General features: G+C 35.6%; 1 protein-coding gene across 4 annotated transcripts in view; it reads right to left on the bottom strand.

The window, feature by feature from the left end:
• GRIA2 (glutamate ionotropic receptor AMPA type subunit 2) overlaps nt 1-15756 on the bottom strand; it is a 153597-nt gene that overhangs the window by 62876 nt on the left and 74965 nt on the right. For all 4 annotated transcript variants that reach the window (XM_032863056.1, XM_032863029.1, XM_032863037.1 and 1 more), the window contains exons 3-4: nt 14241-14480; nt 225-421 (exon numbers count right to left, since the gene is read on the bottom strand). In XM_032863056.1, coding sequence (XP_032718947.1) covers nt 225-421; nt 14241-14480 — 437 coding nt within the window. The remainder of the gene's footprint in view (nt 1-224; nt 422-14240; nt 14481-15756) is intronic.

Genomic DNA, 15756 nt, shown 5'->3' with positions numbered 1-15756 from the left:
TTGAATATAGTTAATGATTAGTATGGTGTGTCAGCATGATTGAAGACCATCTGATATTGCTAACTGAAACCAGAGGTAATTTAATTGATGACCTTTGCTTCATCCTACATAAACCATAAAGGAAAAACTGCTGTTCAGCACCCACACGAATACAGGCTGCAAATGCTGACACCACACGCACGCACATTCTATACTTGGTGCCATTAGAAAACAGAGTAGCCAACCTGGTCTACGATGTCATTTACTTTATCCCGTTCACAGTCCAGGATTACACGCCGTTCCTTTTTTAACTCCAGATCTTGAAAAAGTGATCGGTATGTCTCATCTTTCTTGTCATTGTTAATGTTTCCCACGTTGATAGCAGTCACTTGCCATTTCTTTTCCGCAGCAGAATCCAGTACAGCTTGCAGTGTTGATAAGCCTAGGAAGGCAAAGAAAAATGATGACCATAAAAGATATTTGGATAACTCAGAATTACGTTGTGAAATTGACAGCAAATATATTTTTAAGTCTGATATTCTTGTGCAACTGAGGGGATGTTGACTCCTCTAAAAAGCTACAGTGAGGATCTCTATCGACATTGAACTATTTCTGCTTCACATCAAAAACTCTTTTATCTATATGCTATTGTTCTGATGGAAAGAACCATATTTCGGGGGGATAGTCTCCCCTTCTTTCAGTTCTTTCAGCTGTTTCTTTCGGATATTACCAAAGAGTAATGTCTGTGATACCTTTGGTTAATGTGAGATCCAAAGACATGACACACATTTCTTTCTCTTACAGAATGGGAAAGACTGTTTCTTTACATATGACAACCTATCATTTCATATTAACATCCTCAAGAGGATGTTAAATGAAAATGTTGCAAACATTTTCAGGGAGACAAATCTACATGAGTCTCTGTGAGCATACGAGCCAATAATCTCAATGAGGCTGTTATATTTCCTCCTATTGTCTTCCAGTCAGCCGTTGTTTTCCTCAGCCTTCTGTCACATCATGTTTTTGTTATTGAGACTGATCCCATAGAGATTAAAATGTTCACCTATTAACCAGATGGTAGCAGTTAGTTTTCTAACTCAGATTTGTTACATTTACGTAACTTTTCAAATGTAAGACCTGTTTACTATTTATCAGTAACTTTGCTTATAACATCATATGACCTAGAAAATTTCTTTGTATTTTTAATAAAAATATATTGCTTCATACATAGGATTGAGAAGGAAAATAATTGGGGAACTTATTCCCTAAAGTTAAATCTTCAGTTTAGCACTAGGAAAAGCAGTACATAAACTTGTCTTCCACATCACTTCAAGTCTTCACAGCCAACCTAAATTCATCATTTCTATTAATAGCTTAATGAACAACACAAAATCTGGGCTCCAAAAAAGAATTCAGGACTCATCACATCATCTTTTTGATTCCAGAAAGTCCTACATCTTTCTCAGAAGAATGCTGATTTCTTTTTAGCCATAAAATGTGGGATTTTCCTAATATGATCACACTACTCTATAAATTTTATTCACGTACTACACTTTATTTTCAACCTACTTACTATGGCAAAAATATGTGCATTGTAAAAAATAAAAAAACCTACTGAACCTGGAAACAGCATTAAAAATTGTATTGATTCAATACTGACCAAGAGTATATAAGATTAGCTTAGAACATCTTGTGATACAAAATGCAGGGAAGCTCTCCAAAACTATCAGAGTTGTGTCAAAAGACTCAGGAGTCAATGTGATGAAGATCAAGTAAATTTGAGGCAATTTGGATATCAATAGGAATAATAACCGCAAAAGACTTAAATATATAATATATTTTAAACCCATAAATTATTATTAATACCTAAAATTATAAACTACCGGGACACCTGGGTGGCTCAGTTGGTTAAGCGGCTGCCTTCGGCTCAGGTCATGATCCCAGCGTCCTGGGATCGAGTCCCACATCGGGCTCCTTGCTCGGCAGGGAACCTGCTTCTCCCTCTGTCTCTGCCTGCCTCTCTGCCTACTTGTGATCTCTCTCTCTCTCTCTCTCTCTGACAAATAAATAATAATAAAAAAAAAAAATCTAAAATTATAAACTACCAAAACTGAAACAGCAAGAAATAGAAAACTTGAACAGACTGATAGCCAGCAAAGAAATTGAATCAGTGATATATTTAAATACATATAAATATCTGGTTGCCTTTGAAGAATACTAGGAGCTGAGTTATTATTTTGAAAGGAAAAGAAACAAACATTTTCCTACCCCTCCTTTATGACCTATACTCAGGGTAATAATTAGTTAAGACAGCTTTTCCTTTTTTGGAAAACCTCATTTGTCCAGCTGACAAATGACAAATGATGAAGGAATATAGATTCAGAATTACAACCATCTTTTAACACATAGTGAATTAATGAATCAAGGTAAAAATCATTAACTGCTGCTAAAATGCAAAAGTTACCTGTCTCTAAATAGGAATATTTAACATCATCTATGGAGTATTCCTGCCAAAAAATGAACATGAATCTTGCCAGACTTCTAGCTCTAGCTACCGATTTATAAGGAATATGTGGCAGAGTAATATGCTAAATATCAGAGTGTTGCAATCATCAAATTGAAACTCTACATATGTTATTAAAGACTTAAGAAATATATCAACCAATTGGGGGATAAATACCTCATTTTTATCTTGATTCAAATAAACTGTGGGGAAAAATAGATGATGATATTAATGAATTACTGTAAACCTGCCTGCATATGATAATGACATTGTGTTTATTTCACAATACAAACTGAAATATGTACAGATGAAATTACATGATGTCAGGTATTTGTTTCAAAACAATTGTGAAGGACAAGGGATATAGATAATAATACAAGAATTGCTTGTACATTTGTCATTAACAAAGCGGAGTTAATGGGGCGCCTGGGTGGCTCAGTGGGTTAAAGCCTCTGCCTTCAGCTCAGGTCATGATCCCAGGGTCCTGGGATTGAGCCCCACATCAGGCTCTCTGCTCAGCAGGGAGCCTGCTTCCTCCTCTCTCTCTCTGCCTGCCTCTCTGCCTACTTGTGACCTCTATCTGTCAAATAAAAAAATAAATTCTTTAAAAAAAACAAAGCTGAGTTAAGAGTCTTTGGGGATCTTCATACTATTCTATTTTTTATTTAAAACATTTCATTGTGAAAATTGAAAATAATTCATTTTTATTTCAAATTGGGAAGTTGAGCCACAAACTGAACGTAAAGGGAATTTGTGTGCTTTTTTTTTTTTTAACAAAACAACAATAATCGTTTCTTCTGTCCAGTCATGTACCAAAAACAGGATACACAGGAATTTCTCAAAGAATAACTTAAACAAGAGACCACTTTCCATTGTAAAAAAAAAAAAAAAAAACTCTATTAATGATAAAATTTCTTTTAAAAACTTCATGGATCACCTATGATTTCCATCCACTACCTATAAATAAATCATTCTATGGTATAATTCAAACCCTCTTCCTGTTTTTCATCAGTGAAGATAGAACATACAGCTGGCCATCATGATCAATTCAAGAGCTCTCAAAGTGCTTGAAAACAGTTATTAAATCTATGCAGTCTTCTTTCCCGAGTAGGAAAAATAGCTAATTTTCTAAACCTCTTTCACTATCTAGGTCCTACTTTTTCACAAATTTTGATCTTTATGCAACTAATACTTCCTTGTTACCTCCTTAAAAACATTATATCTATGAATGATCTTCCATATGCTATCCATGTCTTATCATATAACACTGCAATTCCTTTATTCTAAGCAGAAATTATTTTTTGTTTTTATTTAATTATGAAGTTGACCATATATTAAAATTTCAAGTGGTGATGTTCTTGATATTCTATCTCATCTTTCAATATATATTACAAGAAATTTTAGATACAAATAATGATTTGTAAATCGGTTTAATCAAGTGATATTTCTATACCTAACATTGGCAGTTCATCTTGTTAAAAAAAAGGAAGATGATATAATGTAATATATATGAAGATGATATAATGTAATATATTAATAAGAAGGCATTTAAAAAAAATAGTTGAGTTTTCAATGAATGCATTCTATGTGTCAAAAGTAACTCACAGTTGGTGTGGATTTTCTCTTATTCAAACTCTCAGAATTAATGTTTTGTAACCTATGAAGCCTAAAAACATTACATCCACTAAGAAGCTAAATAGCTCAAGTGGTGCAATATCAGATTTGATTAATTTAGTGTCATCAGAAGATAATGAATAATATTAAATCATCTAGGAACAGCCAGAAGTAATTCACAAACCATAATATAGTCTGACTCATGATTTAAAGAGATTGCTGTCCCATGTTTAGTAATCCATATTCTTAGACTTGTTTTTTCAGTAATAGTAACAGACCTCTTAGGCTCCTAACTTGATCTGTGTCTTCCTCACAACTAAGACTTTTATGTTAATTCTGGTTAGTTTAAAATTAACAGATCATTTTAAAAATCACTGAAAATACATGTTACAACTATTGAGGTGAAATTAACCTCTTCAAACCTAACACGAATTCATTTCTTGGTCTCTTGGTACCACATTCTAATTAGGGGAAACAATATTACCTGAGATAATTACTCTTTCCTTTCCACACAAACTAGCATAAAATTATCTTCATAAATACCTCCATCTTTTAACCAGACTATAAACTTGGATGAACAGTGGGACTTCTTTAAAAATACTGGTTTACTTCAAGTTATTAGTAAGTAGTAATTGTTCTACTCTAGTATCTATACTGTATCAGGATATTTGAATTATAGCAGAAACTGATTTCTTTTTACCAAATTACTCAGAACAAAGAAAGCTTGAGATACACAGTTGTTCATCTACAAATTGGAAAATTAAAAAAAAAAAACCAACAGAAAATTAACGATTCCTCCTAAATCATATATTTAAAATGCATTTTAAAGTAACTCAAGAATATTACAAAGTCTAAAATTAAGTTCTAAACTCTATAAATTCTCAGGCTTTTGGCTAAAATAAAGAATAGATAGACTATGTTTTGTTGGATTACATTACCACTTCAAATGCTTAATTGTTGCAAAACTAGTTATAGTTGTATAACCTATTTGTGAGCTGACAATCACCCTAAAACTCTTCCAAAGTATTACCATCAGTACTTCACAGTTTCATCTTGAGCTAATGTTAATAATACTGTGAGAGAGTTATAGAAACATCATCAGCCTAAAGATAGGTAAAGTCTAAATGTTTTAATTGGTATATTAGCAGGTAGATTAAAAAATGATTACTGCAAATAGGTATATTTCATTCAGATCATTTCTTTCTTTTCAAAAATATTTTCTTTGTTTCATTTAAAATTCACTGCCCTTATTCATCTTTCAGGCACAGAAATTAATATTTATGATCACTAAATCATGGCAGCATGCCTAGGCAGATTAGATTAGCACAAATTTCCCTCATTGACTTTCTCAGGAACATCTGAAAAGAAATTTATAATTTGGAAGTATTTTTATTCTATGCATGATTTCTTCTTGAAACTGGAATCAAAGAGCCTTCCCTTCAGGGAACAAATAGTATAGTTTAAAAAGTAAAATCAAGACATAAAGATATAAAGCATTAGTTCTAGTTTAACTTACTATGTATAGAAATGTATTGTCTTACTTTATTGACACTGAACCAATAAATAAGAGACACATTTTGATTAAAGTCTTGGTTCAAATTTAATACATAAGGTGATATTTAATGCATTAACATAGGTAAACCCATTACTCTATAGTTTCAAATGTATTGAAGATCTATCTACCTGTCTTTGAAGTAATAATATGCTTTATTTTATTTTATTTTATTTTATTTATTTAGCAGAGAGAGCACACAGCAAGAGATGTGAAGAACACAAGCAGGGGGAGTGGGAGAGGGAGAAGCAGGCTTCCTGCCAAGCAGGGATCCTGATGCAGGGCTTGATTTCAGGACCCTGGGATCATGACCCAAGCCGAACACAGACGCTTAATGACTGAGCCACCCAAGCACCTCAATAATAATATGCTTTTAGGAAGAGCACTGGTTCATCAAGAAGTCACAGGCTGCTGCAATATGGCTTGGATAAAGAGAAGACAGTGGTCCTAAAACATTACAATCACCAAATGAACATTTTCAGCACTGCTTTCATGGGTAAACTTGAACTAGAAGATGAACTCTACAAAGACCAAGATGCATCCATGTCCTGCCTTGTTTATAATTGGGACATGGACTTCTGGACTTGTTGCTCAGCATTTTGATGGATGGTGGGGAGGAGGAAGGGTTTAAAGGGTAGTCTTAGTTAGGAGCAGTGCAATAAATAAGCATAGAAAAAAAATTTTTTTTTCATCCAGCTGATATTTGGGGTAGAAAGTTATGAGCCATTTTCAAGCTTTGGCCCCATGCTGCTCAAAAGAACATCAATTAGTATATTTAGAAATTAACATTTAATAATATAGGGGTGCCTGGGTGACTCAATTGGTTAAGGGTCTGCCTTCAGTTCAGGTCATAATCCCCCAGTCCTGGGATTAAGACACACATCAGGTTCCCTGCTCCGCAGGGAGCCTATTTCTCCTCTGTCCTTCTGTCCCTTCCCATGGCTTGTGTGCTTTCTCTCTCTCTCTCTCTCAAATGGAAATAAATAAAATATTTTTTTAAAAGCCATTATATTTTATTCTACACTCAGAAAATATTATTAAAAATTGAAAAAAAAACCTGTATACCAACAGATTGAACAACCTAGAAAAAAATGGATCAATTCCTAGAAATGTATAAACTACCAAAACTTAAATAAGAAGAAATAGAAAATTTGAACAGACCAATAACCAGCAAAGAAACTGAGTCGGTAATCAAGTAATTCCCAACAAACCAAAGTCCAGGACCACATAACTCTTCACCTAGATTTCGCAGGTGAAATCTACCAAACATTTAAAGAATAGTTAATATCTAGTCTTATGAAACTATTCAAAAAATAGAAAAGGAAGGAAAACTCCAAATTCATTTTATGAGGCCAGAATTACCCTGATACCAAAACAAGATAAAGACACGACTAAAAAAGAGAACTACAGGACAATATTCCTGATGAATATGAAATACTACAAAACTGAATTCATTTATACATTTTTAAAAGATCATTCACCAAAATCAAGTAGGATTTATTTCTGAGTTGCAAGGGTGGCTCAATATTCACAAATCAGTCAATATAATACATTACATCATAAAAGAAAGGATAAGAAACATTTGAACAATTCAAAATATGCAGGAAAAGAAAAAACATTTGACAAAGTACAATATCCAGACATAATAAAAACCCTGAACAAAGTAGATTCAGAGGGAATATATCTCAACATAATAAAGGCCATCTATGAAAAACCCAGAGTTAACATTATCTTTAATGGGGAAAAACTGAAACCTTTTCCCCTAATGTCAGAAACAAGACATGCATGTCTACTCTCACCACTTTTATTCAGCATTGTGCTGGAGTCTTAGTCACAGGAATCAGACAACAAAAAGAGATACCAAATTGGTAAGGAAGAAGTAAAACTTTCACTATTTGGAGATGACATGATACTGTATATAGAAGACTAAAAAGACTGCATCAGAAAACTGCTTGAACTCATACACAAATTCAGTAAATTTGCAGGATATAAAATCAATGTACAGAAATCTCTTGCATTTCTATACACCAATAATTAAGCAGCAGAAAGAGAAACTTAAAAAAAAAACCTCATTTACAGTTGCACCCAAAATAATAAGATACCTAGGAATAAACCTAATCAAAGTGGTGAAAGACCTGTAAACTATAAAACACTGATGAAAGGAATTGAAGATGACAGAAAGAAATGGAGACATTCCATGCTCATGGACTGGAAGAACAAATATTGCTAAAATGTTTATACTATCCAAAGCAATCTATACACTTAATGCAATCTTTACTAAAATACCAAGAGCATTCTTCACAAAACTAGAACAAATAATCATAAATTTGTATGGAAACACAAAAGATCCCAAATAGCCAAAGCAATCTTAAAAAAGAAATGCAAAGCTGGAGGCATCACAATTCCAGACTTCAAGTTACATTACAAAGCTCAAGTGATCAAAACAGTATGGTCCTGGGGTGTCTGGGTGGCTCAGTGGGTTGGGGCCTCTGCCTTTGGCTCAGGTCATAGTCCCAGGGTTCTGGGATCGAGCCCCACATTGGGCTCTCTGCTCAGCGGGGAGCCTGCTTCCACCTCTCTCTCTGCCTGCCTCTCTGTCTACTTGTGATCTCTGTCTGTCAGATGAATGAATGGAATCTTAAACAAACAAACAAACAAAAACAGTATGGTCCTGGCACAAAACAGACACATAGATCAATGGAACAGAACAGAAAATCCAGAAATAAATTCACAGTTCTATAGTCAATTAGTCTTCGACAAAGCAGGAAAGAATATCCAATGGGAAAAAGACAGTCTCTTCAACAAATGGTGTTGGGAAGACTAGACAGAAACAGAGAAAAGAATGAAACTGGACCACTTTCTCACACCCTACACAAAAATAAATTCAAAATGGATTAAAGATAACAATGTAAGACCTGAAACCATACAAATCCTAGAATTTGGATAGGAGGCAGTAATTTCTTTGACCTTGGCCATAGCAACTTCTTTCTAGATGTGTCTCCTGAGTCAAGGGAAACAAAATAAAAAATAAACTATTAGGACTGTATCAAAATAAAACATTTCTGCATGATGAAGGAATCAATCAACAAAGCTAAAAGGCAACGTACAGAATGGGAGAAGATATTTACAAATGATACATCTGATAAAAGATTAGTATCCAAAATACATAAAGAACTTATAAAACTCAACATCCAAAAAACCAAATGATCCAATTAAAAATGTGCAGAAGACATGAATAGACATTTTTCCAACGAACACATTCAGATAGCCAATAGACACATGACTAGATCCTCATCATCACTGATCATCAGGGAAATGCAAGTCAAAATTACAATGAGATATCACCTCACACCTGTCAGAATGACTAAAATCAAGGAACAACAGGTGTTGGAAAGGAGGTGGCAAAAAAGGAACCCTCACGAATTGTTGGTAATACAAACTGGTACAGCCACTGTAGAAAACTGGATGAAGGTTCCTATAAAAGTTAAAAATAACTTTATGATCTGGCAATTGTACTGCTGTGTATTTACCCAAATAATAATAAAAAAAAATTCAAAGGGATACATGAACCCTTACGTTTATAGCAGTATTATTTGCAACAACCAAGACATGGACACAGCCCAAGGGTCTATCAATTGATGAACTGATAAAGAAGATGTGTTCTGTATACACAAAGAATGAAGTCTTGCCATTTGCAACAACACAGATGGAGCTGGAGAGTATAATGCTAAGCAAAATAAGTCAGTTGGAGAAAGACAAATACCATATGATTTCACTCACGTGGAATTTAAGAAAACAAAACAAACAAGCAAATGGAAAAAAATAAGAGAAAGAGAGAGAGAGAGAGAAAGCAAGAATCAAACTTTTAACTATAGAGAAGACGGCTACCAGGGGGTAAGTGATTGGAAGGATGGGTGAAAGAGGTGACAGGGATTAAGGACTGCATTTGTTGTGATGAGCACTGGGCGTTGTATGGAAGTATTGAATCACTATATTATACACCCAAAACTAATATAACAGTGTGCGTTAACTAACTGAAATTAAAATATTTTTTAAGTTGAAAAAAAAAAAAAACCTTATAATCCAAGAAGTAGAGAGAGTGCCACATCAAGGACAGACCAAATTGTTTAAAACTGAAGCATGTAGAGACACACTGAGATGAAATCATGGACTCTATTTTTAAAGCATGCATAGCAGGGATAAAGGGAACAAAGATGCATACTCATAATCACATAACACTAAATAAGGAGGTGCTTCCTTGAAGGGTATGAGGTTAGCAAAGCTGAAGAAAAGAAAGCCAGTCATACAATAAATGCACAAATGAACTTTTCAAAATGTAATATGATGGCAAAGCTATAAAAACTAGGACAGTAATAAGAAAAAAATTGGGTAGCAAAATCCCATTCCTTAATCCAACTAAAACACTATGTAAAATGAAGTTTTTTGCTATTTTGAGTCTTATACACTTACCTCTGAAGAGTTTCAGATTCAGCGTAACACTGTTCATATTAAAAGAGGAGCAACCATTTTATAATACCTTGGAAATGTGTCCATAAGGCCATTTTTGGCTTTAACATATACTTCACTGTAACATATAATACTGTAACTCTAATATTCTTCTCTCAAAAGATGAACTTAAACTCAAATCAATTTGTAAAATTTAATGATGAGATTATCTCATCACTTCAGTTTCATTTAATATTTCCAAATTATGTATTTATAAAATCACTTCAAAATGTTTCATGTTCTTTTCACAAGTTCATGAACTAATCCTTCTTCACCTGATTGTCTCCCAGAGCTTGTCCTCAGTATCTCTCTCCAAATACGAGAGTTTCTCTCTTTCTGTTTATGGCCTCTGTTGTCTATATGACTTTTCTCAAAAGTTCAGGTTCACCTAGAGGGAGTCACAGTGAGGGTGAAGCATACCCCTGTTAGGGCCAATTTAATGTTAAAACCTGTTTAACTATTAGGGCCTGCTTAGACAGAACAACTCCATATTGCCTAGGTAGCCATATTGTTGTTTACATCCACGGACTTCGTTCTGGGAATTAACGCCCCAGTAGTTCCTGGTATCAGTTCCAGGTGTCGATTCCGGGAGTAAGCGCCTTAACAATAGAAGCCCTTAACAATAGAAGCCACGTACCTTGGGTCTGCAGTTATGCCCTATAAAACCAGCCTGTGAGATCGGGAGAGGGTCACTCTCTTCGGAGGCGGCCCTGGCCGGTCTGTCTGACTTCTAATACTTGGCATAGAATAAAGCTCTACATAACTTTCACTTTGTCTTAGTCTTGTTCCCCTGTCCGGTCAGTCTAACTTCTAATGCTTGGTATAGAATAACACTTTGCACAACTTTCACTTTGTCTCAGTCTCGTTCCTTTGATAACAGACCCCAACAACCCCCACAGTAAAAATGCCACCTTCAGCTTTGTCAAACAGAATCATCTTCTGATCCTTCAATTTAGCCAGTGAGATTCAGGTTCTCAAATCATCTCAAATTTAAAATACACAGAAGCTTAACTCATTAATACTATTTATTCAATATCAGCTCTGTCCCAGAATCATCTTAAGTTCTGTGTGTACAGTAAGGACCTGGACCCCCAGTGTAATGGGTATTGCCTAAACATTGCCTTCCTGGGGCTTTACACCCAGGGCGCAAATAAAAGACAAAATGCTAGGCCTTGTGTCTAAAACTGTTCCTCGAGCATAGTGGGAGCTCAATAGCAGTTCTTGAGTGAAAGAACAGATATGGATATTAATTATAAATTGTGATAAGCCCTACATAGGAAAAGAGGAGACTTCTTCGTGAGAGAAGAACAGTATGAAATGAAGCTCTGTGGAAATGCTCTGTAAGCTGAACTGTGAAGGGGGAGAAAGAACCAGAGGCATGTCCAGATATTTGAGGTGAAAGAGTTTGGTTTGGTGTATCTGGACACTGTGAAAAAAGATTAGTTAGATGGATTTAGTTCAGTAAGTGAGCAGGACAGTAGCATAAATTGGCAGGAACCAGACTTGAGAGCCATGTTAGGGATTTTCAATTTTACCTTCATTTTAATGAGAAGTTTTATTTGTTTTGTTTTGTTTTGTTTTGTTTTGTTTTGTTTTAAAGATTCTATTTATTTGAGAGAGAGTGAAGAGAGAGAGAGCGAGAGAGAGCACAAGAGGAGGTAGGGTCAGAGGGAGAAGCTGCCTCCCCACTGAGCAGGGAGCCCAGGGCGGGACTGAATCCTGGGACTCTGGGATCATGACATGAGCCGAAGGCAGTCACTTAGCCAAATGAGCTACCCAGGTGCCCAAAAGAGAAACAAGTGTGGAAGTGGAGAGGGAAGAGAAGGAACATGTGGTGGTGGCCTGGTCTGGAACAAAGACAATGAAAAAGAGCGTCCAGAGATAAAATATATTTCCCTGGTAGAAATCACTGCCAACAGAGTGCAAGGGTGAAAGAGACATTCAGCATACTCGCAGATTGTAGACTAGTTTTATTAATGCAAGAGTTCTAAAGGACATAGCAGAGAGCAGAAGGAAAACCTATGAATAAGGTCAGTTTTGTAAGCCTTTTATCACAGTAATAGTAAGTATGCTTCGGAATCATCCAGCACATTACAATCCATATTTTCTTTAAATGGTTCTGTTTTAATTTTTCATTCCTCATAGGAATATCAAAGCTCTCCCTTCCCAAAGCAGGGGGGAGAAGTTGTTGACATAGCAACGTTTTTTCAGTTTGTAGAGTGCTGACAGGCTTTTCCACCAAGTGTTCTCATTCCAGGGACTCGGAGGACAAGGCAGAGAATGAGACACCTAGCTTGAGCACTAGAGATGGGATTGCTGCAGCAAATGACTACAGACTAATCAATGGCGAATTGACTGATGGCTAGCTCTCTTCTTGTCTGCCCTTGTGGGTTAACAAGGTGCCCTATCTTGGTTGAAACAGGCTTCTGGGTTTCATTGGAACCTTTAAATACTCCAGGAAGCAAGCTGCTGAAGGAAGCCCAATCTGGTACTTAGGTACTTGTACAATAGCAGTTCTTAATCTTTTTGAGTTTGATTATGGGTACTGTCTTTAGAAAAATACATATGCAAACAGGCACAAAATGTTCCTTCAGCTTGAGAAAGTACACCCACTGAAGCCAAATCTTGGGCCCAGAAATATTTAAGAACATCCAAGATTCTCAAGAAAATGAAAACACTAATTTGAAAAGATCTACGCACCCCTATGCGTATTGCAGATTTATTTACAGTAACCAAGATATGGAAACAGCCCAAGTCTTGACTAATAGGTGAATGGATAAGTAAGATGTGGTATATATACAATGGACTATCATTCAGCCATAAAAAAGGATGAGATCCTGCCACTTGTTACAACATGGGTGGATCTAGGGGTTATTATGACGGAAAGAGACAGAAGGAGAAAGACAAATACCATATGATTTCACTCATATGTGGAACCTAAAAAACAAAACAAATGAATAAACAAACAGAATCAGACTCTATTTTAAAAAAAGCAGAACCAGACCTATACATACAGAGGACAAACTATAAAATAGAGAAAACAGAGAATACAGAGAACAAACTGCTGGCTGCCAGAGGGGAGAAGGGTGAGGTATTGGGCAAATGGGTGAGGGGGAGTCAGATTTACAGACTTCCAGTTATGATATGAATAGGTCTTGGGAATAAAAGAATGTAGCCAGTAGTATTGTCATAGTGTTGTATGGCGACAGATGGGAGCTACAATTGTGGTGAGCAAAGCACAAGGTACAGAGTTGTTGAAATCACTATGTTGTACACCTGAAACTACAGTGACGTTGTGTATCAACTATACTCAAATCAATCAGTCAATAAATAAAACTTTTAAAAGGAACATCTGGGATTCTATGACACATACATCAAGCAGATCTGCTAATAATAAACTTTGCAACAAGAGATGTGGAAAACACGAAGGAAGTAACTCCCTCTGAAAATACAACTTTAGCATAATGAGCCAAGATTCTATCCAATTAGTATGATAATCAATAACATTTTATCATAAACCTAGAATTAAGAAAATGCATGGGTCTGCTGTCAGAAGACCTGGGTCAAATTGTACTGCTGCTCAAACGGAACATGAGCAAGTCCTTTAACTTCTCTGAGATTCAGGGATGTCATTTTAAAGCAAGGTTAATAACGGTCATACGTTTCTCATAAAACTTCTGCATGTGAAAATATTTAATTGTTACAAATTTCTCTAGAAGTCCTTATTTACATATCTATTCAGTTTCACTTTGACCAACTTTCAAGGCAGTCACTTCAGTGACCTTCGACTAATAGTGTCTTGGCTCCGAATCTCAGAAGGTACTATTTACATTACAACTGATCATCTGGGTATTGGGTTGACAGAATCTTTATTTTTAAAATGAACATTCACAACTTTTTTTTTTAAACTCTAAATACGTTTCCCAATTTTCAAATTGCATTATTCATTTACACAGAAAAAGCAAATCAAGTGACCCTTGGACTTTAACACACCTGGCCTGTGTTGCTCCATAACATCTCATATAAGTGTCAAGTGTAGGCATTTAATCTGACCCATTACAAAGACATAGGGATATTGTCACTTACCTCTGTCACTGTCATAGAGATATGCAAACTTGTCCCATTGATAGTATTCAATCAAGCTAAGAAGTGCTCCTTTGAGGTCAGGTCTCATCTGAATGACAAATGGATGTGTGCCATCTGTTGGGAAGCTGGGAGTGATGAAGGAGACATGGAGCGTTCCACAAAATGATGTGATGGTATTTACGGACTTCTTGTCATAAAATCCAAAAATAGCATAGACTCCTCTTGAAAACTGGGAGCAGACTGAATAGGAAAAATAGAAAGGATAAATCACTGAAATTGACATACCGTAACGTAGATTTGCTTAAAACTTAATGCTCTTTTATATGAAACATAAAATAATCAAAATGGAAAAATACAGAATTTATATCAATGATCCATCCTGTCTGAGCACTTATTTACTTAGCTCTCTCTTGGAGGAATTCAAAGAATTATAAAGCATTAAAAAGTAATTTTGGCTACAAGAAAATAAATACATTATTTTTTTTAAACAAACCATGTGAGTGGAAAACTATTTTAGGATAGCCACATTGAAAAAAAAAAAATGTAGGGGCTCCTGGGTGGCTCAGTTTGGTTGAGCTACGAACTCTTGGTTTTGGCTGAGGTCATGATCTCAGGGTCTTGAGATGGAGCTCCAGTGTGGTCTCCATGTTCAATGGGAGGTCTAATGGAGGATTCTCTCCTTCTGTCCCTCCCCACACTCACACATGTACACTCTGTCTCGCTTTCAAATAAATAAATAAATCTCTAAAAAAAAAGTGTAAGTAACAATCATTAATTACATGAAGAACCAACTACAGTTACCCAGCATTTATACACATTCATAACATCTCATTCCCTCTAAAATCTGATTTTTTTTTAAAGATTTCATTTATTTGACAGAGAGAGATCACAAATAGAGAGAGAGAGAGAGAGAGAGAGGAGGAAGCAGGCTCCCTGCCTAGCAGAGAGCCCAATGTGGGACTCGATCCCAGGACCCTGAGATCATGACCTGAGCTGAAGGCAGAGGCTTAACCCACTGAGCCACCCAGGCAGCCCCTAAAATCCGATTCTTTAAAAGGATTTATTGTGTTAATGATGCTTCATACTAGAAGGTCAGAGGGCTTATGAAGGGTTCTAATGCTGACCCAAAGTTCTTTAAGAAAAACCAAATGCAAGACTCACAACATACACAAAGAGACATATCACCAGAAAGAGATCTCTAACCTTGGATCTCTCAGTCAAGTAGCAATTAAATGGAGTTCAGAAACCCGAATTTTAATCTTTCTCATGGACTTCCCTTACCCATACTAAACAAAGAACATTACCAAATATTCTGATTTAGGACCATAATCCCTAAAAAAAGGGTAATATTTTATTTGAAAGTCCCTATCACTCCAAAATCCCTTACCCTCTAATGATATATACTAAATGGCATATGACAATACCTCCTCCGACCTTCTCCCTCGTAGTCAATCACTAATTATTGTTTATCCTAATACCTAAATATATTCAAATGTGGTCCACTTGTTTGTGGCTC

This window comes from Lontra canadensis, unplaced genomic scaffold (assembly GCF_010015895.1).
Source record: "Lontra canadensis isolate GAN:19392208 unplaced genomic scaffold, GSC_riverotter_1.0 scaffold1, whole genome shotgun sequence".
Lineage (NCBI taxonomy): Eukaryota > Metazoa > Chordata > Mammalia > Carnivora > Mustelidae > Lontra > Lontra canadensis.
This window is presented reverse-complemented; position numbering and strand designations above follow the sequence as displayed.